The sequence below is a fragment of the Erythranthe guttata genome, chromosome 9, assembly GCF_056151865.1.
Source record: "Erythranthe guttata isolate IM_541 chromosome 9, IM_541, whole genome shotgun sequence".
Taxonomy (NCBI): Eukaryota; Viridiplantae; Streptophyta; class Magnoliopsida; order Lamiales; family Phrymaceae; genus Erythranthe; species Erythranthe guttata.
The window spans coordinates 16796590-16823575 of NC_142541.1; the positions used below are offsets into that span (position 1 = coordinate 16796590).

The following is a 26986-nucleotide window of genomic DNA, read 5'->3' on the forward strand; positions in this document are numbered from 1 at the left end:
AGAAAGGGGAATTTGAGATATTGCTAGCTGAAAACGACGCTGTTAGAATAAAGCGGGATTGTTGGATTTTTATTGGATGATGAAAAAGGAACAATGATTCTATTTTGGATTGGTTGAATTTCAAGAAGCTCAATTGCAGTTGAGGTATTTCTTCTTTGGTTGTTTATGTAGTGACATAAACATGCTAATTACTGTTGCAGCCCCTGCTTTTGCTCTTTCGAAAGGCAGCTAATATTATACGAGAAAAATCAAATGTTGAGCGGGTGCACGAGGCTTATGTGTATATGAATTTACGCACTAAATCCTATTGATCTATTTATGCATGATATACTATTTGTTTTCAGTTTTAAGGTAAATTATATTGTGCCATATTTCGGGTGCAGGGTCCTCTTAAGTGGTGGATTTGCTATTATGGGAACCCGACGCAATTCCACATTGAACTTTAGTTTGCTTACAGAGGGACTGGAATTGGAATCCGAATGGCGAAATCCAGTGATCTTCCACAACTTGGATGCTTTCGGAGGTGCTGTACGATGTTGGCATGCACACGATCGATGTCCCTGGAGGTAAGATCTTCGATATCGAGTCCTTTTTAATATTATAGATCTTCGATAGCGACTCAACTGTACAATGAATGAGACGGTTTGACGGTTAATTAACAAAAAAAGTTTAGAGGTCGAAAAGGGGTCAATTGTCGGATAGAATCAACCCATGAATAACGTGTACAAAAATAATGATTCAAATCAATAGGCTAGGGCTTCAATATACTAACAAATGGAATAAATACAAAAACTTACAATAAATTGAAACAATATTAAACATATCAGAAATTAAAATAATGATTGGACTAAAATCACATCAATTCCAATAGGCAAATCTGTCTTCTTTCGTTGCCTGCAGGCTGCAGCATTTCGTTCACCTCCGTATAATACCTCCCCAAACAATAAAAGTCACATATATACACACACATAAAAATGTAATAGAGTTTCATCATTCAATCGGATGTTCTCGAGCAAATTGCTCATAGAGACAAAGACCATTCAGAAATGTACTATAGTCACACATCTGGACAATAACGTGGCTGATGTGCAGCTGCAGTTATGTGGTCTGAATTCGGACTGAGGGCTCCATTATCACTTGCCGTTTTTTGATCTGACGTGACCGAAACTACTGTGCTGCTACAACAATGATCTTGATTTTCTCCGTCTTCTTTAGAACGAAAAGCTTTAGGGTCTCTCTGATCGAAATGCTTGGAAATCGCGCGTACTTTGGACCAAGTTGTTGTGCCAGAGTTTGAAACGACCCTCCGAATAAAATCTCTGTTATTGTAGAGATAGGACGCTAGTAATAGTACAAGACAAATCCCTGTGATTCCGCCTGTTACTCCAAACAAGATTGCGAAACTTTTCAGGCTGATTTGTGCTGAATAGTCCTCTGATGTATCTTTGCACGTCGATTCTCTTATCCAACGGCCCCTTATTTCAGTGAGTTTTTGGTCATCTGTTAGTTTAACGATCGCGCGAGAGACGTCAGCAACTAATGGTGACCCCTTAGGGAACAGCTGTCAGTTTTCGGAAAACAAGGTTATCACATAAATTATAAATATACATATAGGTATAGAAATATAGGCAGAGGTTGAATTTTTTTTCTTATTAATACTTACAAAGGCAATGCCCTCGGTGTCATAAGTTGTGTCAACTCTAGCGTACTTGTTGCAGTACTTGGATAAGAATAGATTGGTGTAAGAAGCGCGAGAAAACAAAGCCTTTATGCTTCCATTATTCAAGGCATTATCAAATTCCTCTGCAGTTCTATAACGTTTGATCTTCGAATTTGTGAAATTCAGCCCTATCAAGAAGTCAATAATGAAAGAGCCTTCGCGGCATCCAACATTGTCATTGTTTTTGAGAAGCGTAGCTATAGTTATGTTAGTATATATAGGCTTGGGTACTGTTAATATAGAAGAAAGATTTGCCGTGTAAGTTGAGGTCAATATCAGTACAACAAACACCCACACGACTAACACCAGTCGAGCTAAATTGCTCACTATTTTTTCCCCTACAACAAGTATAAATACAACTAACTCATTATAAGTCAAAAACAGCCACAAAAAAACTATGTACGATTAGTTAATTATTATGAGTACAAGAATGACTTACTGTTGGCAAATACTAACGACATGAAGGGGATGTAAACGATGAGGCCAACATGTTCCGATGGGGGACCTCTGAAAGCTTCGTTAAACCTATGCTCGAGAATCCATAGAGACAATCCGGTGAAAATGAAAAGGGCTATGGCAGTTAACCACAGTTTACCTTCTAGGGGCTCCAAGAATATTCCTGCTCTTTTGATATCCTCATTAAAAACATTCTGTGTAATGGTAACCCCACCATCTTCAATCGGAAGAGTGAAGTCGACATATTCTGATCTCTTTTCTGTGATTGTTATGTCTCCAACAGCAGCATCGAAGTTCTATATATAAAGTACCCCAAAAAAAAAAAAAACGTCATGTCAAACAGGAATATAAGTACAAAATTCATGTTTGTTTTCTGTCTTACCCCCTTTTGAACTTCACGTAGCAAATCGTCATAGCTCCCAGCACTTGAGCCATCGGAACTTACAAACGGGACATATTCGTATCTGACTGCATAAGGTAGTGCAGCCATGACAGAATCAAACAAATCTATGTACAATCCACTTATTTTGGTACTATTTGTTTTTGGATCCGTTTCTACTTTTATATATTCTGGAAAACCAGCTACAGCTGGAATTCCAACTCTGAGCTTTTTACCGCTTACTGGGACCTCCCATCCCTTTGGAACATTCCTCGATTCTCCGGGCCATATAATAATCTCCAATTTCTCACCTGAAAAACCTGTAGCGTTCGCATTCGTGTGACTTGAATTTTGCAGTAACGGTGTCCATATTCCAACTTCTCTCAGCTCCGTTCCAATTATATTCACTATTTGGAAAGATAATGACTCTAGTTTCCCGTTAACCAAATGGAAGTTCCCAGAGAGACCGACGAAATTAGTTTCGCTCATTGCTGCCCGAAGTTGTGGACCTGTTTGTGATGTTCCTGTAGTAAACATGTAGGTAGAGTTAGAAGCACTTGTGTTTTGCAAATAACTCGACTCCCTAAATCCGATTTTTTCAACAGCCATAGCCAATGCCCACAAAGTATCGTATGCCCATAGCCCATAAAGATTCATCTCTGGTGGTAAAATAGTTCCTGCTGGATTAATATCTGGAACAAGAGGCCTTACACCAACAACTCCCTGCATAGACTCTACAACTTTTGAATCCAATGAATAAAACAAATTCACGATACCGCTGGTTACGATCCACACGTAGCCTTCACTAATCATTTCTGCTTCCTTTGCTTTGCGGAAGATTCTAGAAGCAAGACCGCTTGTAGTATGCACCACAAACACCCTTGTCTGCATAGTTTTCATCTTGTACAACTCTTGAAGGATGAAATCATCGGTTGCCGAGATAGGGATAGTGCTTCTGTATGAAACTCGGGCATTTACTTGTTGGAATGCATTAGAGAGATAAGGAGTAATGCCAATACCATAATCTGAATCTTCATATATCAAAACAACCTGACTCCATTTGAAGTACTTAATTATGGCGGCAATAGCATCAACTTGAGCAGCATCATTTATGGCTGTTTGAACAAAATAGGAATCTTTAGGATAGTAAGTAGGAGTTGTCGCAGAGAAAGAAATGACCGGCACGTTTGCTGCATCTCCAAGGCCGATCACAAAGTATGCTTGTGTAGATGTTTGAGGACCGATTATGGCATCAACTTGTACATCCTTCAACAAATTGATAGCTGCATATATACATAGGATAGAATAATGTGAACATTTGAACATTTTTCTACCACAAATATCGAGATGAAAAGTTAACAAGTCCCTAAATAATTATATAGTTTTGTAATAGCTTAATGCTAAAAAAAGCAAGTATATATATGTAGCAAAAGGGAAGATTAGATACCACTAGTTGCAGCACCGGTGACTCGTCCTCCTGAATCCCTTGGATGAAGCACAATTCTTGTCGAATAATTGGCATGAGATGAATAAAAATCGGAGAGAGCTGATAACAAGCTGGTGTTGCCTATGCGTCCATTTGTGGAATTTGCATCAAGAATAACACCAACTTGAAAAGTAGTATTTCGCTGTGAATTGCACAATGATAGAAATAGACTAAGTAGTGAGAGAGAGATGAATACATGCATTTTCATGTTCTGCAATTTTGATCTTATTTTCTGATCAGGCAATCCAGTGTATGCATATATTTATGCATTAGCATCATTATCTTGAATTGTTAAAAGTCCACTAAAATTATAACCTGTATCCTAATCTTTGGCAGGCAATTAAATATAGATAGATGTTGCATCACTACCTCTGTAACTCCATAAAAATAAGGTAACTACTCATGAATAATTCGAGGTTGACTACTCTTTAATTCCATGATGTTGATGAATTCAACATGATGTTTGAGTACCAGATTTCCGGACTAATTAAAGTCAATGGAAAATCTAACATGGCTCTTCTAATGAGTGAGAAGCTCATAACCAAAAAAAAAAAAAAAAATCCCATTGTACATGAGTTTAATATTTAATATAACATATATAGCTGTCGGATGCAATCAACACTTAAGATAGACCTTACTCTTACTCTTTCATAGTAGACTGAGTCTAAATTCAGATTGCACCTCGTTTTTTTGAACTATATTCATGTAATATGAGATAATATATTTCTCAAGTATCTTATAATTATAAAATATGTCTAACGTACGGGACCAATTAAAAACATTGAGAGAAGATGTCGAGTTTTGATAAATCTGTCCCGTTGCTATCTATCTCTATCAATTTGTCAAGTAAAATTACTCGGTTCTTGATAGCTAAATTGAGGGTTGATTCTTGATGACCCACTCCACAACTTTTAAAATGTTTGAATGTGATATCTATCTTCATACGTTAATCAATAATACTTTAAATAGCGTATTGGTTTGGTCATGTATTAGAAGACTATGTGATAATATGACTAGATAACTAATCATATAGTCGACTACACCAACGAACTAGGGCCGTGGATGACATATTCGAATATACATATCAAGAAAAGTAGACGATTTAGAGTGTAACATAAATTAGTAAAGTAAAGCAATTGTCACAATAGTAACTTTGTAGCAGACTTGCTGGAATTATATTGATACGTGCAATACAGAGAAGTTCACAAGCCTCTTGACAGCCATCAGTGCTTATTCAGAAGTATCTCTGACAATTATCATTAGAGGCTGTTTGTTTATACGCATCATTTACATGGTCGACAACGGAAGTTTTTCCAATACAATCACAATAAAAATATAGAAAGAGAAATGAGTTTGAATGTAACCAAACAGTAGTGTAAGAGTAGTAATTAGTTTCAAGTACATAGATAGGCAAAAGCTAAAAATTCAGGAGTAAAACAATCTTGAACCAACGAAGCAAAGCAAGCAAAGTATGTGTGTCAAGAAAATAAACAAACAAACAAATTACTACTACACTACCCTGATATTTTCACTTGATGGCGTTACTTCCCTGCTGGAAGTACAAATGTGGTGATGCACATTTTGATTTCGCGACGCACTAATTTCTCTGCCATGATCCCGAAAAGATCTGGGGTCTCTTTGATCGAAGTGCTTGGAAATTGAGCGTAGTTTGGACCAAGTAGTGGCGCTGGAGCTAGAGACCCTTCGAACAAAATCTCTGTTCTCGTAGAAATACGAGACTAGAAATACCAATAGGCAAGTCCCTGTGATCCCCGCTGTTATTCCAAACAGGACTCTGAAACTTTTCAGTTTGACACTTCTCCATTTGTAATCGGAGGGATCATATTTCTTAGGTGCCAAAGTTGTTATCCATTTTTTATATGTTCCTGAAATATTGTGACGTTCTGTCAGTTTGATTATTGCACGAGAGACATCGGCTACTAATGGTGACCCTTTGGGGAATACCTGTAAATTTTTGTAAAGAACTAATGATTGTTATTACAAGTATGAAAATATAGACAGTGAAAGAGGTTGAAAGAAATCAAATACTTACAAAGGCAAACCCCTCACTAGGATAGGTTGGGCCAACTATCATGCACGTCTTGTTACACTGCTTGGATAAGAAGAGATTGGTGTAAGGAGTGCGAGAAAACATGGCCTTTATGCTGCCATTATTCAAGGCCCTATCAAAATCCTCTGGACTTGTGTAAGTCTGGATCTTCGAATTGTTGAATCCAAGCCCTTTCATGAACGTACAAACGAAAGAGCCTCGGCGGCACCCAACAGAATATCCGCCTCTAGTAAGTTTACTTACATCCGTGTCGGCATTTTTAAGCTCGATATGCGTAAATCTTGCGGAAAGATTTGCTGTGTAAGTTGCACTCAATACCAGGACAACAAACACCCAAACGACTAACACCAGTCGAGCTAAATTGCTCACTATCTTTTCCCCTACAACAAAAGTATATATTTAAATGATTGATTACTATAAGCCAACAACAATTAAAGACATCCACGTGTGTGCCTGAATGGAGGAAAGAAAGATTAATTACTCACTGTTGGCGTGCACTAATGACATGAAGGGGATGTAAAAGATGAGGCCTAGGTGTTCTGAAGGGGGCCCTCGGAAATCTGGGTTTAACCGATGTTCAAGAATCCACAGAGCCAGTCCAGTGAAAATGAACAGGGCTATGGCAGTTAACCATAGTTCACGTTTGAGGGGCTTTGTGAATAAATCCTTGCTTTTGTTGTCGAACTCGATTTTCTGTGTGATGGTAATCCCTCCAAGTGCAATTGGAAGAGTAAAGTCGACATATTCTGATCTTGCCGCTGTGATCGTTATGTCTCCAACAGCAGCATCGAAGTTCTGAAATCATGTCATAGAGAAAGAAACATGAATGATAGAAGCACAAATATATTCAAGTTATTAACTCAAAGATAATCAATCTTGGTATTGATTACTTTACCCCAATGAATACTTGGTTTGCCAAACTATCGTAGTCCACTGCACTTGTGCCATCGGATGTTTCAAACGGGACATATTCATATTGGACTACATACGGTAGTGCTGCCATGACATAATTAAACAAATCTATGTACAATCCACTCACATTACTACAATTTGTTTGAGGATCCCTTTCTACTTTTACAAATTCGTCAAAACCAGCTTTTGCTGGAACACCAACTCTAAGCTTTTTACCACTTGGTGAGACCTCCCAACCCTTTGGTACATTCGTCGATTCTCCAGGCCATGTAATATTCTTTGGAAAAACTGCTGTGTTCGCATTCATTCGACTTGAACTTTGCAATAATGGTGTCCACGATCCAACTCCTCTAAGCTCCTTTCCATTTACATTCAATATTTCAAAAGATGATGGCTCTAATTTCCCATTAACGAATGTGAAATTCCCAGAGAGTCCTTTGAAATTGGTTTCCAACATTGCTCCCCGAAGATTCTGACCTCTTTGTGATGTTCCAGTAATAAATATGTCGTCGGTAGAGTTAACAGCACTTGTGTTCTGCAAATAACTTGCCTCCCTAAATCCAACTTTCTCAGCAGCTTTAGCCAATGCCCACAAGGTATCGTATGCCCACAAACCATAAAGGTTGATCTCTGGTGGTGGAGTAATTCCTGGATTAATCTCTGCAAACTTCTTCTGCCACCTCATAGTTGTAGGATCGAGCGTACTTGATCCTGGAACCAGAGGCTTCACACCAAGAACTCCTTGCATAGACTCTTGAACACTTGAATTCAGAGAATAAAACAAATTCATGATACTGGTGGTCACAATCCAGACATAGCCTTCACTCATCATTCCCGCTTCCTTTGCCTTGAGGAAGATTTGAGAAGCAAGAAGGGTTGTAGTATGCACCACAAACACCCTTGTCTGCATATTTTTCATCTTGTCTAGCTCTTGATCAAGGATGGAATTATTTTCCAAGATTAATGGGATAACACTTCTGTATGAAACTCGAGCGTTTACTTGTTGAAATGCATTAGACAGGTAAGGTATAATGCCGTTGCCGTAATCTGAATCTTCATATACGAAAATAATTTTATTCCAATGAAAGTACTTAACTATGGCGGCAATAGCATCAACTTGAGCAGCATCATTTATGGCTGCTTGAAAAAAATAGGGAGGTTGACCGAGAGAAGGGCTGGTTGCCGTGAAAGAAATGACGGGCACATGTGCCGCATTTCCAAGACCAGACACAAAGTTTGCGTGTGTAGATGATTGAGGACCAATAATGGCATCGACTTGCACATCCTTCAACAAATTGAGCGCTGCATGCATATTATATCCAACGGGAGATAGATAATCATGTGAGAATCGCACAAACATAAAACAAGCGAGTATTTTTCGACAAAGAATGGTTTGGTCAACTAGGGGAGACAATAAGATTAGCATCATGAGTCAATACAAACAAAAACAGAACAAAAAATGGAGCAGAAGGGAAGGATTAGATACCACTAGCTGCAGCAACGGTTACTTCAGGTCCCGAATTCCGTGGATGAAGCACAATTCTTGTCGCGTAACTTGAGTTAATTGAATAAAAATCGGAGAGAGCTAATAACAAGCTGGTGTTTCCTATGCGTCCGTTTGTGGAATTTGCATCAAGAATAACACCAACTTGAAAGGTAGTATTTCGCTGTGAATTGCAAAATGAGAGAAATAGAATAAGTAGTGAGAGAGAGATGAATGAATGCATTTTCATGTTCTGCAATTTTGATCTTATTTCTTGATCAGGCAATCCCTCGTATACACACATACATATACGAAGGAACAATTAACTAAGTTGAATCGATAAAGTTTCATTAAACAAAAAAAAATGAAGTTGAGAAAGATTCATTAGCATAATTTTATTTTGAATTGTTAAAAGTCTACTCAGATTATAACATATCCTATTATTTGGTAGGCAATTAAATATAGATAGGACAGTTTCTAAGCATTTTCTTTCATTTCAAGAAACGAGAATTAAGTGCGTCATTTTCATGAATTAGTGATGAGTTTTTTCTAACCAGCATTCGATCATATTGAGGGATTCAAAATGTTGTTTCAGTATTTGTGTAAGTGGCTCTTCTCTTGGAAGAATTGATATTTCATTTTTCTGCTTAGCTGAACGATTATTTATGAAAGAATTTATGGTCCCGAATTCGTTTAATACAGAGATGTTGTCTTAAGTGTTATGACACTTAAATAAACATGCAGCGGAAAAATAACTATATAAAGACAATACTCAGATATTAAAATGTTCACAAGTAAGAACTTATGAACTTGCCCTTTACAGGACGGAAAAATTATATTAAACAAACAGTATTCCAAGAATACAAATGGAAGATGTACGAAAACTTCTTCCTTATGAATGAATCATTCTCATGATCATTCTTACATTCAAATCTAGAAACAAAAAGAAAAATATTAAAAGTTCTAGATTTCACAGAATGTACTCGTGAGGAGTACGTACATAACTTATGAATGAATCACTATCTTGATCATTCTTACAACCAAGTCTAGAAACATATATACTAAACAATCTAGACTACAAAGAATGTACTTACGAGAAGTACGTAAAGAATGTACTTTAAGCACACTATATTTTTCTCAACTATATCACGAATAAAATGATGTTTAATATCTATGTGTTTAGTTCGTGAGTGTTGAACAGGATTTTTTGAAATATCAATAGCACTTGAATTATCACAATATATGGTCTGGGTGTCACTAGTTAACCCATAATCCCCCAACATTTGTTTCATCTAAATTAGTTGACCACAACATCTTCCAGCAGCTACATATTCTGATTCAGCTGTTGAAAGTGATACACAATTTTGTTTTCTACTAAACCAAGAAACCAAATTATTCCCCAAAAAGAAACATGCACCTGATGTGCTTTTTCTGTCACTAATATCCCCAGCCTAATCAGAATCACTAAAACCTATCAAATTTGTATTAGTGTCTTTGAAAAAATGAATCCCTAAGTCTACTGTACCTGCAACATACCTAATAATCCTCTTCACAACTTTAAGATGAGTGACTTTGGGATTAGCTTGATACCTGGCACACACACAAACGCTAAACATAACGTCAGGCCTGGTTGCTGTTAGATACAGAAGGCTTCCAATCATGCTTCTGTAAAGGGTGCTGTCAACATCTTCAGCAACATCATCCTTGGACAGTTTTTGACTTGAACCCATTGGAGTTTTCATGTGCTTGGCTGACTCCAATTCAAACCTTTTGACCAGATTGAGAGCATACTTCTTTTGATTTACAAAAATTCCTTCACCTGTCTGTTTGATTTGGAGTCCTAGGAAGTAATTCAACTCTCCTACCATGCTCATTTCAAATGTGTGAGACATAAAATCTACAAAAGAGTGTAAAAGGTTAGCACATGTAGAACCAAAAACAATATCATCAACATATATCTGTACAATAATGATATGGTTATTTGTTCTTCTAACAAATAGAGTTCTGTCTGCTTCTCCTCTAGTGAATTGTATTTCAAGTAAGAAGTCAGTGAGTCTTTGATACCAAGCTCTAGGAGCTTGTTTAAGACCATACAGAGCCTTCTTAAGCTTGAACACATGATCAGGTTTGGCAGAATCTTCAAAACCCTTGGGCTGCTCTACATATGCTTCTTCATTTAACACACCATTTAGAAATGCACTTTTGATATCCATCTGATACAATTTGATTTTAAGAAATCAGGCTATAGCAAGAAGTAACCTAATAGATTCAATTCTAGCTACTGGAGCAAAGGTTTCATCAAAATCTATACCTTCAATCTGAGTATAACCTTGTGCTACTAATCTAGCCTTATTTCTAACAACTGTACATTTTTCATCAGTTTTGTTTTTGAAGATCCACTTAGTTCCTATCACATTTACATGACTTGGTCTGTGAACTAAGTACCAAACATCATTCCTGATGAACTGATTCAGTTCTTCATGCATTGCATTGATTCAGAATTCATCCTTCAGTGCTTCTGTAATATTCCTTGGTTCGACTGAAGATACAAAGCAAATAGTTCCAGTTAGTGCACATTCAGAAGATAAATTTGCAAATCTTACCATATCTCTGTAATTCACTCTCTCTTTGCTTCTGGTCCTTATTCCATCAAAGATATCTCCCACAACTTGAGTAGAGGGGTGATTTTTCTGGATTCTACTTGATGGTTCCTTTCTGCAGACATCATGAGTTGGCTGCATTTCACCTTCTGTGCTCTCTGTAGGATGTATTGAGTTAGATGTTGTAACACTTGCCTCAACACCCTCTTCTCTTGAAACTGGACTGTTTATATCTGGAGCATCTGTGGCAGTAGTGTCTCCTTTGGTTGTTTCTCCTTCAGCAATCAAGTCATCAACTTCATCTTCAGCTGTTTTACTGCGGAGATCAGCAAAATCATCAAATACCACATTTACAGATTCAATAATGGTTCGAGTTCTTAAGTTATATACTCTATAAGCATGACTATTATTAGAGTATCCGATAAATAAACTCAAATCACTTTTGGAATCAAATTTAGCTAGATGATCTCTATCGTTTAGGACATAGCAAACACATCCAAACACATGCATGTATTCTAGACCAGATTTTTCTCTTAAAAAATACACCAAAGTATATCTTGAAAAATCATCAACACACACAAATACATATTTTTTACCACCTAGGCTTTCTACCTCTATAGGACCCATAAGATCCATATGTACAAGTTCAAAACAAATGGTGGTACCAACGGGTTGTAACACTTTGTGTGGTACTCCAGTTTGCTTTCCCTTCTGGCACATTCCGCATACAAGAATGTCCTTGATCTTGAGATCTGGAATTCCTCTTAGGGCATTGTAATTGTTGAGTAGCTTCAGGTTTTTGAAGTTTGTGTGCCCTAGTTTCTGGTGCCACAGCTCTACTTCACTTACTCTTGAGCTCTTGCATGAGATGGTGTCACCTGTTTGATAACAATTATCCATTGATCTGGAACCTGTCAGTACACAATGATTTTGATTATCAAACACATAACAACAATATTTATCAAATTGAACACGTAGATCATCATCACACAATTGACTAATACTGATGAGATTTGACCCCAGTTCTTCAACATGTAAAACATTTGAAAGTTTTGGAAGTCCCTCAATACTGAGTGTTCCACGTCCAACCACTTTGCCTTTAGCTCCTCCTCCATAGGTTACACGTCCTCCATTGAGTGTATGGTAGTTTGATAGAAATTCTTTAGTTCCAGTCATGTGCCTAGAGCATCCACTATCAAAGTACCATGAACCTGAATTGTTAGCATTTAAAGAAGTGTATACTGCTTTGCACATAAGTTTACCTTTGGGAGTCCATATTCTACACTCATTTTTGGTAAATTCTACCTTTTTCTTGGAGGTGCTCACTGGAGTGCTGTGACTCATCCTGTACAACATTTTGTCACTACTTAGTTTCTCATAAAATGGACGGATATGTCCTGGTGAGAAACAGTAATGACAAATGTATCCCCTTATTCTGGACTCTGAAGTGGTGACTGTGGAATTTCTGCATTCTTTTCCATTTGAACCCTTCTCTTTTACAAAGACAATCTCATTCTTCTTTACTGGCTTGTGTTTCTTCACTTGGTTTTTGAACCATAGACCTTCATTTTTGTTGTACTTCTCCAGTGACACAATCTCTTTGAGTTTAGTTGTGCCGGTATTCATCCTCTTGATTGCTAGGCTCGCTTCTTTGAGTTCATCTTTCACCTTTGTCAGTTCAAGATCCTTCTTGGTGATACCAACCTCCAAAAGAGTGATTGTTTCTTTGAGAGAAGAATTTTCCTTGTTGGCTGCATCTAGAGCATGAGTCTTCTTCTCCAAGTCGCTGAGCAATTTCTTATGCATTTCTTCCTCATCTCCCACTGTTTCTTTACTGAATTCTGCAGCATTCAAATAAATAGAGTTCAAACATGTATAATGACGTTATCTAACTCAGAAATTTCAGTTACTGAAAGTGTTTCAGAAAATGTTGCAGCATCCAGAGAAACTCCTTGTGATTCTGTTTCAGAAGAATTTTCAGTGATATATCTGACAGAAAGAGCCTGTTTAGTAGATTGCTGCTCCTCTGTCTGTTCAGATTGCTCTTCCTCCTCATCACTGACAGCACAAATCAGACTCATTCCTCTTCTTCTCAAGGTATTTGCACATTCATTAGCATAATGTCCAAATCCTGAACATGCCCTGCATTTAATATGATCCAAGTTAGGTGGTTTAGAATTTGAACGAATAAATGAAGAATTTTTTAAAGTATTTTGAGAAGATGTTTGAGGAAATGTTCTCTGTGGAATAGATCTGTTCCAAGGCTGAGTTTGTCGATTTTGTGGAGAGCCTTCTGGAAATAACTGTCTGGGCTTGATTCCACTTCGTTTGTATGCCCTATTGAATTTTTGGATTTGAAATGCCACATTGTTGAGACATTCCTCTGCATCATCATCATATTCCGTATCAACTTCTTCCTTTTCTAGTTCTGCCTGGAGTGCATTTGAGATAGCCTTACCTTTCTCCTTTCTTTGATCTTCAAAGTTCATCTCTCTAGATTTTAGGCTACCAATTAGATCGTCCAGACGTAGAGATGATGTGTCTTTGGCCTCCTCAATAGCAGTAACTGTCATGCTGAATCTTTCTGGAAGAGTTCTCAATACCTTATTCACCAGTGTCTCGTTGCTCAAAGGACCACCTAAGGATTGAAATTCATTAGCTAAATCGATCAGTTTCTCATTGTACTGAGAAATTGTTTCAGTTTCTTCCATCCTTAGTCTCTCAAATTTGGAAGAAAGTAATCTGAGTTTCGTTCTTCTGACACTGTCTGATCCTTCACAATGTAGCTGAAGAACCTCCCATGCATCATTCACAGAAGTGCATACTGAAATTAATTTAAACATTGTTAAATCTACTGAATTAAAGATTGCATTTAGCGCCTTTGAGTTTTGATTGGCATTTGATAGATCGTCTGCTGTCCACCGTAATTCTGGTGTTGGAAACACATCTCCATCCGCATCTGTGATTGTTGGTGGCTTCCATCCAGTAAGAATAGATCTCCAGGCTCTCTCATCAATGGCTTTGATGTACGCCCTCATCTTGACTTTCCAGTAGGTGTAGTTTGTGCCATCAAGTACAGGAGGTCGCATAGAAGCAGTCATCTGAGTATCCATCACGAATTCGTTTCTGTAAAGAAAATAGGAACAAACACTTAGTATACGTCAAGTGTTGGCTCTGATACCAATTGAAAGAATTTATGGTCCCGAATTCGTTTAATACAGAGATGTTGTCTTAAGTGTTATGACACTTAAATAAACATGCAGCGGAAAAATAACTATATAAAGACAATACTCAGATATTAAAATGTTCACAAGTAAGAACTTGTGAACTTGCCCTTTACACGATGGAAAAATTATATTAAACAAACAGTATTCCAAGAATACAAATGGAGGATGTACGAAAACTTCTTCCTTATGAATGAATCATTCTCATGGTCATTCTTACATTCAAATCTAGAAACAAAAAGAAAAATATTAAAAGTTCTAGATTTCACAGAATGTACTCGTGAGGAGTACGTACAGAACTTATGAATGAATCACTATCTTGATCATTCTTACAACCAAGTCTAGAAACATATATACTAAACAATCTAGACTACAAAGAATGTACTTATGAGAAGTACGTAAAGAATGTACTCATGAGGAGTACAACCAACCGATTCTAAAAACACACTAAAACACTCATGTATTCTTTTCAGCTCTCAGTGTTTATTTCTTGGAATCGATTACTTTCCTTGAGTCTTGAAGTCGGTATTTATAGACATTCCAAGCTTCCACTTCTCAGCCCATGATCTGCAAGAAAACCAACTACAAGAGCACTCAAGAACATGGGTTAGTGGGTTAGTTTAGTAGTTAAAATAAAATCCATAATTTAATCCACTAAGCACTACTTAGCCCACTAAGCACTATACTTAACCCACTAAGCACTACTTATTCCATAACTAAAATTTAGTTTAGAAAATAAGAAAATTAAAAACAAAACGTGTTAATAATCCACGTGTTTCAATTTACCCGGTAAATATACAATCTTTTTGCAAGATTACTTCACCAATTCATATATACAAAACCCAATAGAAAATGAAAAATCGGGAACAAGGTTTGTGACATTTCGCGTTCTATAGTTTCACAGGGAGAGTGTTTAATTGGTAGACAAAGAAAATGTACTATATTTACACATTTTTTTATGCTTTTTTTCTTTTCAAGGTGGACAAGAACTTGTCTGATGATGTGCAGCTAAAATCGTTGAGAAGTATGACAAATTATGTATCATGCCATGGTATGTTTGACATTAACCTTCAATTTTACTAATTAATTTATTTAAATAGTCTTTAATGTGTGCTATGGTGATGTATTTGTTGTGAAACTCAATGCAGGTATACTCAGCTAATCCAATGTATTTTACCAGAGACTTGGAATTATTTTGCGAGAATTCTGACGATTCATTTTGCGAGAGTACTAAAATTACGAATACGATTCATTGTGTTCTTACCTTTGTCTCTCTACAAACACCCAACCCACCCAAACCCCCAAAATGAACAATAACCCTCAACAATTCTCCCAAATCCGAAAATCTATCAAATTGAAAGGTAATTTCTTATCTAATTAGTTATATGTTTTTTCAAGACCCGAGTTCAAGACCCAAGAATGGGAGCATATATGTTTTTTTATAAACTAGGCAGGTGCACGTGCGTTGCACGTGTCTTATTAATTTTCTGTGTAGTTATTAAATTTTTATTTCACTTGTTAGCAAAATAATAGTATAAACGTAAATTATGTAAATATATTGTGAACGATAATTTCGTTCAATTCTAATTTAACTAAATATTGAAATATTTAGTTTTATATTAGTTTGTCTATATTATTCATGATTCAACTACCCTTTTTCCCTTAAAGTCATCTTAATTATTTGGGTAAATTCCACTTTTCCCCTTGTACTTTGGCTCGATATTACTTTACCCCATTTTACTCTCGATTGCATCGAGTTGCCCATCTGTACTTGAAAAATTGTCTCAATGTGGCCTTCGCCGTCAGTTTTAGACCTTTGAACTTAACCCCCTTTGATCCAAGTCTGAAAATTACAAAAAAATCACCACTCCTAGTTTAAACAATTATTAAAAAAAAAAATTATGGCTGGCGTTGTGGACTATGTTTACTCGTTGTCTTGATTTTTTTTTTGTTTATTTAATAAGTATTGAAACTTGGAGAAGGTGGTGTTATTGTAATTCATAACTTAGATCAAACAGTGTTACAGTCAAATGTCAGACAACTAACATCAAGGGACCCATAGAGACAATTTTTCAAGTGTCGGGTGGGAGGGGGGGGGGGTGGTGGTGGTGGTCAAATTTATGTAATTGAGAATAGAATGGGATAAAATGATACGAAGCCAAAGTACAAGGAGAAAAAGTCGAATTTACCCTAATTACATTAGTGTTTCCTCATCGTAAAAAAAATGGATGATATTAAATGATATTTTCTTAATAATTCTCCTTTTTTTCTTTTTTTATCATCTATGACTTTTACCCATCCACTCTTCAGTGTGAAAATAAAATTCAGTGGATATTGGTAGATCTAGTGCTCTAGAGTATTTTCACTATTTTTTTCATGTAAACATAAATTATGTTAGTAATGTATCATATATTTTTATATATTTACACACATAAAAGTTTCTAGAAGAGCTTTTGTATAAGAAAGGAATAAATTTACAGTTCATTTAATATAATGTATTTATCTATTTGACATCCAACACAAATGTGTGTTGGATTCTTAAAAGGGTACTGAAATTTTAATTGTCATTTCAATTTTATTAACATCGTTTTGACTTCGAACTTGATTTTGACTTTTTTTATTCTGATTTTGGCAAAATTCAAACAACATAAATTGTAGTCATTGAGTTAACTTTCTAATACAACTTGAACCACCTGGATTGAATGTCGCTTGACACATTTATGCATGTTCAGTTACATTATGAATTTTTGATAATTCAAATATTAAAGTTGTGTACATTGTTCATTGATTCATGCATATCATTCTCACCGGATATCCAGCCTTGATAATTCAAGTTGAATTAGACATTTAAGTCAAATAACATGCACCATTCCGTATTTTGAGCTTTTGCCAAATTTAGACAAAAAATGATCAAAATCACTATTGAAGAATATAATAAAAATAAAATATATTACATAAACATTAGTAAAAACATAAGTCAAAATCACGATTCAACCATAATATTTTATATTGGTATAATAAATATAAAAAAAAATTCATGAGAAAAATTAAAAGGGTAAATTCCGAAAACTCCCCTGAACTTAGGCTAAATAACAAAAAACCCCGCACCTATCCCTAATAACCAAGATCACCCTCTGATTAATTGTTGATTAAGTTTATTAACATAAACTGTGTACAATTTATTTTACATTTTGTTAAACAGGTGAGAAATAAAAGAAATTATCAGAAACTGTGTACAGTTTATTTTACATTTTGTTAAACAGGTGAGAAATAAAAGAAATTATCAGAAACTTTGTAATGTCTATTCCCTCAAATAAAATAAAATAATAATCCGTAAAAAGTCATACTGTAAGGGGGTTGGTCTAAAATGGAAGAAACCATTACGGTTTAGTCTGTATACCTTCCTGAACTTTATCTATTCAAAGGACTTTACCCATCGAACACTACTCTTCTTATTCACCATTATTTGAACATACATAAAATGGAAGAAACTACCTTAGGATTAATACTTTTATAAGTACGAGACCGTCCCTCTTCGAAATATAGAACTCGATGCACTTTACCCTAAATGTGTATTTCCGGTCTAATTCTTGTCGAATTTGAGTAAATTGGAAGGGTAAATTCGTCTTTTAAGGCTTTAAATGTCATTACCCCATCTTACGATGATTATGATGATTATGAAGAACAAAGATTAAAAAAATATCGAATTTGGAAGAAACTTCATCTAATTTGGAAGCGAATTTCATCAAATTGGAAAGCTAATTTTGTTAATTGGGGAAACCCAAGTAACTCTACAAGGAGGATTTTCAAGCGAAAAAAGTAAAATGACATACCCACCTTTAATTCGGCGAGACTTAGACCGGAAATACATATTTGGGGCAAAGTACGTCGAGTTGTATATTTTGAAGGGGACAATCTCATTTTTGTTTTTTGATGGGGAAAAGTGCAAAAAAAGATTCTTTTTAGGGGGCAAAGTGCAATTTTCCGCAAAGGTTTTTATATTAAAAGCAGTGTTCTAAATATCGGTTGTGGCGGTTTGCGGCGGTTTCGGTTATAAACCTTTACGATTTTGTTGAGGCGGTTTGGAATATCGGTTTTTTACGGCGAGGCGGTTTGCGGCGGTTTTTTGGCGGGTCAAACCGATATATCGGTCAACAAATCGTTTTTTTTTTTTTTTTTTTTTTTAAATTAAAATGAAAATATGTTTTGATTTTTTGTTTTTCTCCAAATTTTTCAACTTCCAAAACCAAACCATGTACTACCCCGCAATTTATGCTTTGTTGTGTTTATATTAATTATTGATACGAAAGACTTGCGTAGTATTTGTATTTCGTAAAAATCTTTTATTATATTATGATCTTATTATTTTTAAAATTTTGTTATTTATTGAGTAATTAGAATTATATAATAACATATGAATGATAGGATAGAATTATGTTTAAATATTCTTTTATATGTATTTTGAGTATTTACAAATATTTTTTTAGAAATATATTACACTAAATTTAAAAACTGATATATTTTCGATTTATCTCCGATAAATCACCGCCGCGCCGATTTATCGTGTGGTGGTCCCAAACCGCCACCCGATAACCGGCTTTTAGAACCTTGATTAAAAGCACCACTTACCCTATTCCCGATTTCATGTATTACTCCAATAGTCACTTGTTCTATGTCTTTAATTCTTTCTATCAATAACAACTTATGTAAGCTTCCGTGGATCATGAATTAATTTCGCATAAAAAACGTAATGAAATAAAAATAATGATTCTTTATAAATGTATTACATATAATAGTAACATATGTTTAATTTCTTCAGAAATGACATCCATTTGTGAAATTTATGTAATTCACCTTCCAAAAAGATGTATATTGTTAAAAAATGTAACATTAGTTATTGTGATCATACAAAATACCCATTAAAAATTATGTTATTGCAGTAAAAAAAATAATTAATTGCAAATATTTGATATTTTTCCCACCATGTTTAACACATTTTTCATTTACATCATACTAATTACAAATGATAGTATATGTATAAAAATGAATCTAATTAATGAGTATTTAATGACCAAAAAAAAAAAAAACACACCATTACTATAAGTTGCCTCACCGGAGCACACACGCACTTGAATTTTGAACTAAGTCTCTATTTGTAGCTAGCTGCTAGCATACACACAAAATCTCTTAGTTGATTTACGAGTTAAGATCATTAAACAATAGTGTGAAACATGACCTTCATATATATTTTATAATAAGGGAGGCTACCTTTTGGGTTTTACGGCACAAATAATGATTTTATGGCTGAAAGTTAATTGCTAGCAATTAATCAATTATGACATGTAAGAAATCAAGAATTTTGTAATATTTGTTCAAAATATTATTCTTTTGTATAAGATAATCATGAAACCAATAGTATTCATCCTTTCATGATCCATAGTAACTTAGTTAAGTAACTACACATGCAAAAGATTTCCTGCAGCATGTCACAGTTTCAGAGTTATATTACAAGACAAGGGTAATTCAAGAATTTGATATTTTGTGTAGTTATTTATGTTGTTATAGGTCATCAAAGTTGCACAAAGAAAGTTTACATATTCAATCAAACCTTTAAGCTGATGAGATGCCCCCACTTGGTGCCAAATTTTGATCCCTAAGAAACTGAAACATTCCAAATTGTTATATGAAACAACAATTTCGGGGTGGAGACTATTGACAAAGAAAAATAATAAGCAATACCTTGTGGTGAACCTGAGAGCCAGAAAGGCATTGAATTTGAGCACTTAGATCTGTAAATCCACGGGTAATATATTTTATTCATATGTTCTTAAAATCAGATTTCAGTGATTGGTAGAGAGAGAAAGATCATAGAGTGAACTTACAAGTCAACACAAAAACAACCGTAATTCCCATGAAAATAGTCTGCATCTTACTGGTGATCACAAATTAGGTCAAGTAAGAGGTTGCTTCTCACCGTTGGTTGAAGTATAGCCACATTCTCGCAGAAAAAACTTTTACAATAGAAAAAAACCTTTTACATACGAATGTTTTAATTTGAGAAATTGGGATGTGCTTTGGGGTACATAGGAGTTTCAACAAATACCATATATGAATAACCATTCATATTTCATGGTGTTATAACTATGATTATTGCATTAAAGACATGGTTTCATATGAAAAGTCATTTCAAATTTTTAACACACCAAAAATGAAACGAAAGAAACAATAGTGGGAAGTTTGGAAGACGAAGCATAAAAAAAGTGCTGCGGTTAAAATGATATTTTCTAATTACTGTTAATTTACTTATTTATCCTCCGTATTTCATCTTACATAAGGATATTTTTGTACTTACAAAAAAGGTAAGAAACCACAATAGGATTCCTCCTTTTATAGATAGTATAGATAGATTGTTTAGGTGCCAATATCAGGTGCAAGAAACCCAACTGGGCGCCCGATTTGAGCGTGAATCGGGCGTTTGCGCACCCAGTTTAGGTGTGAAAATTATTTTTCCGGCACCCATATTGGTCGTGAGCTACGTTTTTCCAATTTATAGAATAAAAACGAACAAATTTTACCTCATTGTGTTGTGTATCTCGATCCTCATCCGATCCACTCATTTTTCTTTGTGAATCGCTACAATTAGATGGATTTCGGGACCATTTATAATATAAAAAAGCTTGAGGAAATTTATTTCTAGAGAGAGAAAGATATGTAGCGAGTGAATTATTTTAAACTCGTATTCGTAAAAATGTTACCCCGAATATCAGCTCCCATTAACAAATAGTTAGTTACAAGGGGGTAAATTAAAAGTTACCTTTTATGTTCAGTTTATTTGATAAAAAAAAAAACGAAAGGGTGTCCTATTTTTATTTACACAAAAACATAGTCATCTACAATAGTGATCCGGTAGAAATTCTGACCCATTAAAGGAAAGCCCAGTAAGGGCCCAATGAGCGAGAGCTCGCGACCCTCTTTGCTGTCGAGAGGAAAGGAGGAGCTCCCCGGCGAGAGGGAAATCATCGAGAGAGTAGATATGGTTTATGAAGAAGATCAAGGACGCCGACTCACATTTAATGCACGTCTTCTCCAATGTCAGGAATAGCAGAGAATATACAGACTAGATGATTTGGTGAATCAATGGTCTGGGCCCATCTAGGGAACCTACCTGAGAGTCGATCGCAGGAGCGAGAGGTGGGTCGCTTTAGTAGCGAGAGGGCAGGGGCGAGAATTACAAGATATAGGCTGATATCTGAGCTAATCAATTTATATCTAATGACCCTCCCCAAATGTCAAAAATGTCAGAGAATATGCAGTCCAGGGAATAAGCAGCCCACAACACTGTTCATCGAGAAGACAGATAAGTTTAATTTAATAGTCCTTGGAAATCTAAAAAACATTCTTGACGTGACAACAAAAATGGAACTGGAATCCGTATTTGGAGTCCGTTCTCAGAAGTTCTTTCTATAAATAGTAAGACATTAATTCAACTGAGATATATGATCTCTCAGACCTAAAACAACATATAATTGTAGCACCCCCCTTCTAGTCGGGCGATAAATCGAACCGGTTTATCGGAATATTTATTAAAACTAGCGGAAGCAAAGGATCTCTTTGCAATTTTTGAAACATTGGGATGGGGTGAAAATGCAATTATGAAAAATATGTTCTTTTGGGTGTTGAAGGCTTTGCATTTTCGAAAACTTTGTTGGATTGATTTGGCCGAATACAAAGCTTGATTTAGAAATAAGTTTCGAAAGGAGGTTTCTCATTCGAGTGCTACATTCTCACTAAACATTTTTCGGTTCGAGAATAAATCAGAGTTCGGAAAGGTTATTTTGGTGAATAATCCGAAGTTTCCTAACGAAGGCATGAAATTAGCAATTTACGAAACTTAATATAGGAAATAAGTGCGATTCATAATAAAACAAACGAGTTCAAAAGTACGAAAGGGAAATGTTACGGTTTTAGGGTTACACCACCAAAAGAAAATAACCAAAATCCTAGCATTCGTTCATAGGTCCTCGTACGTCTTCCAAAATCCCGGGCAAGACCTCGATCCACTACTCGACCCATCCCGGTTGAGGATTACTACTACCTGCAATTAAAAGACATCTATATGAGCTATAAAGCTCAGTAAGAAATCCGAGTATTATCAAACTTTGGAAATACGTTATATATATAATATATAATATTATATACCCGTTCTTACCCACGTTTCGTACAACAACACAAATCAATCGGTCAAATCACATATCTCACGAAAGCACATCATTTCACAAGATTACGTAATTATGCAAAAGTGACTAAAATGCCCTTTTTGTGAAAATCATGAAAAACACATTTTTCGGTTTATCGGATCCGTGAAAGATTAATTTCTGTACCGAATAATAAACCTGTTACGAGCCCGTTTTCACTAAGTGGAATCAAACCACTACCACATCATCCTAGTTGGATACCGGCCCACTATATCCGAGTTGTTTATTACCCGATATTCCATTAACCTTTCAAATAAAATCATTTAATGCACTTTTCGAAATTATGCATATGACCCACACATAACATCACAAATGTCAATCAAGTATCACAATTCACACAAATACCACAAATTACCACATATTTATGATTTGGGCAAAACTCCCAAATTCACACACATAAATACACAACCACACACGGCACACACACCATGCACAATCAGCACACACACATTCACACATTTTCAGCATACACACATGCACAATCAACACATTAAACTTCACTAATTACTCATCAAAGCAAGCTCAAGAACAAAACACCTTTTTACCTTCATTTAATGGACTTATTACCACATCTAGGTAATAATCCATTTCAATCAATTTTCCACAGCCATTAAACACATCCACCAGAAATTAAAGTACCACAAATACTACAATTCATCACTCATCACCATTATATCAAGAATATAAGTATTAAGGCACAAAATATATTAATTGACATGCATAATGTCTAAATTTCGAAATATTAGCAAATTAATACCAAAAATTCTCAAATTAAATCCTAGAACTCCTAACTGACTCAATTTCCAGATTCTGAAATTATTGTAAAGTTTTACAAAGTTTCGAATTTTCTTGAAATAAAAACTAGGAAAATCCCTTTTTCAATTTAAAAATCCAAAACTCTAATATAACTCTAATTAATTTAAAAACTTGTTAAATAAAACTTTTTCCTATCTATTACTTGCTGAAAAACAGATCCAAACTTCAAAATGAGAGATTTTTCGGAAATTGCAGTTTTGACCCAAAAGTTTCGAAATTTACACATGCAATCACACTAGAAGTTCAAAATCAACTTTTTCATGAAAACCCCTAACAAATCTGAAATTCCAATTTACTAGATGCTGAAAGTGAAGTTGAAAAGTTACTTTATGCAGAAATTTCGGAAATTACATATTTTACCCCAAATTCTCTAGATCTACACATGCAAGCCTACTAGAGTTTCAAAATCAACTTTTTCTTACAAAAATTCTTTAAATCCGAAATTTTAGTTCAATAAATGCTGGAAAACAGTTTTGAAAACATTTTTCGGACAGACTTTACAAAAATTGCAGATTTGGCCCAAACTTTCGAAGATCTACACATGCAACCACAAAAAGTTAAAAATCCCATTTTCTTGAAATTCCCTTTTTGAAATCTGAAATTCTCAAGGCTTTTGGCCAATAAATGCTGTATCTAACCACTACTAACATAGATTATACATGCAAGAACAAGAATTTAACAAGAACACTTATTTTTCCATTTTTCTTCAAAAACCCCTAAATTTTCGAAATCTTTCCCAATCTTTTAGAAAACTTTGAAAACCCTTTTTATACTATTGATGCCATTTAATTGCAGCAAGAATCGGAAATTCTTACCTTAAGATCGAAGAAGAAAAATAGCCAAAAGGAAGAAAAACTTTCAAGCACCAAAGTCTAGCCAAGCCACCTTGATTGTGAAGGAGATGGTGTGAGCTTCAAGGAGGGAGGAGTTGTGATCTCCCGAAAGAAGGCAGGTGGTTTTCACGGTGTTCTTGGAGTAGTCCAAGGCAAGAGTTAAATAGGGAACTCTCATGGTTATATTGGGAATTCTTTGGAAATTATGAAGTGAGGTGGAGAGAGGAGAGCCGATGATGGTGGTGATGGTTTCGGTGGAGAGATGGGAGAGAGACAAGTAATGTGGCAATGTGTTGGAAGAAGAAAGATGAAGGGTGTCTCTTCATCTTTCAAAGGAAGTGTTGAGTGTAGGTTTAGGCAAAATGATTAGGGGTTGCCAAGTGTAATAACATGCACAATTATTCACTAATTAATTTATTAAAAATAAACACAACTTGCATAAATACCACACACACACACACAATCCGAATACACACACACACAATTCGGACATATATATATATATATATTTAAATGTATAATGCAAGTATTAACATATATATATGTATACGTATACATGCATGTATGTACGTATATATATATAGGCATATATATGTATATATTCCACATAACTTACCAAGAAATTTATCAATTAGATAAATACGCAATTATTCACATAATTTCTAGAATTTCAATTTACGAAAATATAAATCACACAAATAATAGCGCACGTAATTATTCACGTAAGTCACATAATTAAATTCACGTAATAGTATTACCTACGGGTTCTCGAGTTAGAAATATTAATCTCGGGTTTTAGGATTTTCGGGTTTTGGAAAGGTGGGGTGTTACAATAATTACTTCAATATTTCTCAAATCAGAACCATACTGACTTGGCCGTCGGAGTGCTAACTCCGGCATCAGCCCGGTTTTCCCTTTTGGTGTTTTTATTTGCAGAATCCAGAAAATCCATCAACATACCCGGATCCAAAAGACCCATCAACCTATTCGGACGAATCAAATAGGTATAGTTAGAGATGGAAATCGAACGGATTAGATCTGATTGGAGGATTAGATCTAATTGGAATTAAAAAAAAAAATCGGAAAAGTTCTAATATTAATTTCCGTTATGATTCTTTTTTTTTTTTTGAAAAAAAGTGGAATTGGTGTTCTGGGATGCATTTTATTTCAAAATTGGAATTTTTTAGGACTCGAATGAAAATAAAATTTAATTTTTTTTGTATGTATAATCTTCGAGAAGAAAATATTTTTTTAGATTTATTTTTGAAAATTAAAATTGGATAGGAAATTTGAACTCTCATATTCATATGTATTTTAATTTCGATCCAATATTTTCTTGAAATTTCTGGAAAATGGCATTATATGAATTGAGAATGAAAAATATCATTTCAAAATTGAATTTTGTTTTTAATATCGGAGTAGTGGCTAAATTTGTATAGTTCAATTCTACTCAAGTACAATTTACAAGTTGATTCGCCTCGAAAATACCTTTGTTGGGTGTTCAGACTTGATTGGGATAACTTGTTGGATGGCTTGCCCGGTTTTATCATGTGAAGGAAAAGCCAGACTAACGCCGGAGTTAGCACTTCGGTGACCAAGTCAGTATATCTGGAATATATTTTCGAGATGAATTTGTGTTATGTTTTTTTCTTATAGAGGATGATAAAAGATGCTTTTTATTGAACTGCGAAAATATGTATTTATAGTGCCTGGATTTGGTCTATGCATAAAACAGGTATGCGAAAACATGTATGCCCCACCGCTCTCAGTTTTTTACCTCGTAACCCGAGTTATCATTGCCTAGCTATAGGCGCTCTCTGCTGGATTTTTGGGAATAGCCTGCTCCGCGTATCCCCTTATTTCCGGGCGGCTCCAGTTACTCGGACATTAAATGCTGGTGTCAGAGCATTTAATGCACCGATAGAAGTATGTCAGTCTTCTTATTAATGCGCCTCTCAACGTCTATAGCCGTCGACTCACTTAGTGGGACCCATGTGCTCTCCTATCCGGCCGTACAATACGCTCGGAGCCCTCTGGAATTCATCCTCTTGGTTGAATGCGTTTACCCGGTGGGCCCTTGGAGTCTGGACCTTCTTTATTGGGCTTTTTCTCATGCTTTTTTAGGTTGAGAGAGCCCATAGTGCATTTTCTTTGAATGGGCTAATAATGGTCTTTTTTTACTGGGGCAAAATCCATTCCGGATCAACTAGTCCTCTACTCTGAGTCCAATATGGCCAATAAAGAAGTTTGGACTTGGAGAATTATTCTAGGGACGGTCGTCAGGTTTTTCTAGCTGTCACGTGGCCGATTCTTAGCCTTGCCCTCGATCGTTCTCTTCCATCTTTAGTCTTTCGTCTCTTCATGTTCTTTCATAAAAGTTCGTGTCCTACACGCGCAGTCTCCTTGTTTCCTGCGTCCATTTATTAGGGTCTTTTCATTTCGAATTTTCCCTCTTCCTTCTCAGTATTTTCTCCCCATTGCCTCATCCCATTCCTTATGTTCTTCTTCATCAAACCCTCTACAGTGAGACGATTCTCCCTCGACATGTACTCTTCATCCATTCACTTTGTTTGTTTTGTGCTCAAGTTTGTCAATAATGGTCTCCCGAGGCACTTATGCCTCTTCATCTGAGCGAACTACCTTCTTCCTCCCCCAATTTTGGCAACTCGAGGGGTCGGCGTCGGCCTTCGCGGGAGAAGGCCCTAGGACCCTCTTCTTCCAATTCGCGTGGTGGTAAGAAAAAACTGGGGG

At 35.6% G+C, this 26986-nt stretch overlaps 2 protein-coding genes and 1 long non-coding RNA gene across 3 annotated transcripts; all 3 read right to left on the minus strand.

Annotated features, from left to right (window-relative positions):
* Positions 1 to 737: 737 nt before the first annotated feature.
* LOC105975418 (glutamate receptor 2.8) lies at positions 738 to 4556 on the minus strand. The gene is made up of 5 exons (XM_013000617.2): positions 4003 to 4556; positions 2559 to 3838; positions 2160 to 2472; positions 1664 to 2058; positions 738 to 1561 (listed from the first exon to the last, which is right to left on the minus strand). Exons 1-5 carry the CDS (start codon positions 4247 to 4249, stop codon positions 1058 to 1060), a joined length of 2739 nt encoding a protein of 912 aa, XP_012856071.2. The 5' UTR covers positions 4250 to 4556; the 3' UTR covers positions 738 to 1057.
* Positions 4557 to 5349: 793 nt separating this feature from the next.
* LOC148768236 (glutamate receptor 2.8-like) lies at positions 5350 to 9047 on the minus strand. The gene is made up of 5 exons (XM_088823214.1): positions 8511 to 9047; positions 7008 to 8326; positions 6598 to 6907; positions 6095 to 6492; positions 5350 to 6006 (listed from the first exon to the last, which is right to left on the minus strand). The coding sequence occupies exons 1-5, from the start codon at positions 8809 to 8811 to the stop codon at positions 5551 to 5553; spliced, it is 2784 nt and encodes a 927-aa protein (XP_088679340.1). The 5' UTR covers positions 8812 to 9047; the 3' UTR covers positions 5350 to 5550.
* A 13158-nt stretch (positions 9048 to 22205) lies between these two features.
* LOC148768237 (uncharacterized) lies at positions 22206 to 24505 on the minus strand. The gene is made up of 2 exons (XR_016033689.1): positions 24218 to 24505; positions 22206 to 22426 (listed from the first exon to the last, which is right to left on the minus strand). It is a non-coding gene; the product is annotated as an uncharacterized LOC148768237 (long non-coding RNA).
* Between the last annotated feature and the right edge of the window lie 2481 nt (positions 24506 to 26986).

Coding starts and splice junctions, on each gene's coding strand:
- LOC105975418 (XM_013000617.2), bottom strand. CDS start 4,249: ATGAAAATGCATGTATTCATCTCTCTCTCACTACTTAGTCTATTTCTA. Junction 3,839..4,002: donor CACCGGTGCTGCAACTAGTG/GTATCTAATCTT, acceptor GTATATATGCAG/CTATCAATTTGTTGAAGGAT. Junction 1,562..1,663: donor ACACCGAGGGCATTGCCTTT/GTAAGTATTAAT, acceptor GAAAACTGACAG/CTGTTCCCTAAGGGGTCACC.
- LOC148768236 (XM_088823214.1), bottom strand. CDS start 8,811: ATGTGTGTATACGAGGGATTGCCTGATCAAGAAATAAGATCAAAATTG. Junction 8,327..8,510: donor AACCGTTGCTGCAGCTAGTG/GTATCTAATCCT, acceptor ATATGCATGCAG/CGCTCAATTTGTTGAAGGAT. Junction 6,493..6,597: donor GTCATTAGTGCACGCCAACA/GTGAGTAATTAA, acceptor CTTTTGTTGTAG/GGGAAAAGATAGTGAGCAAT.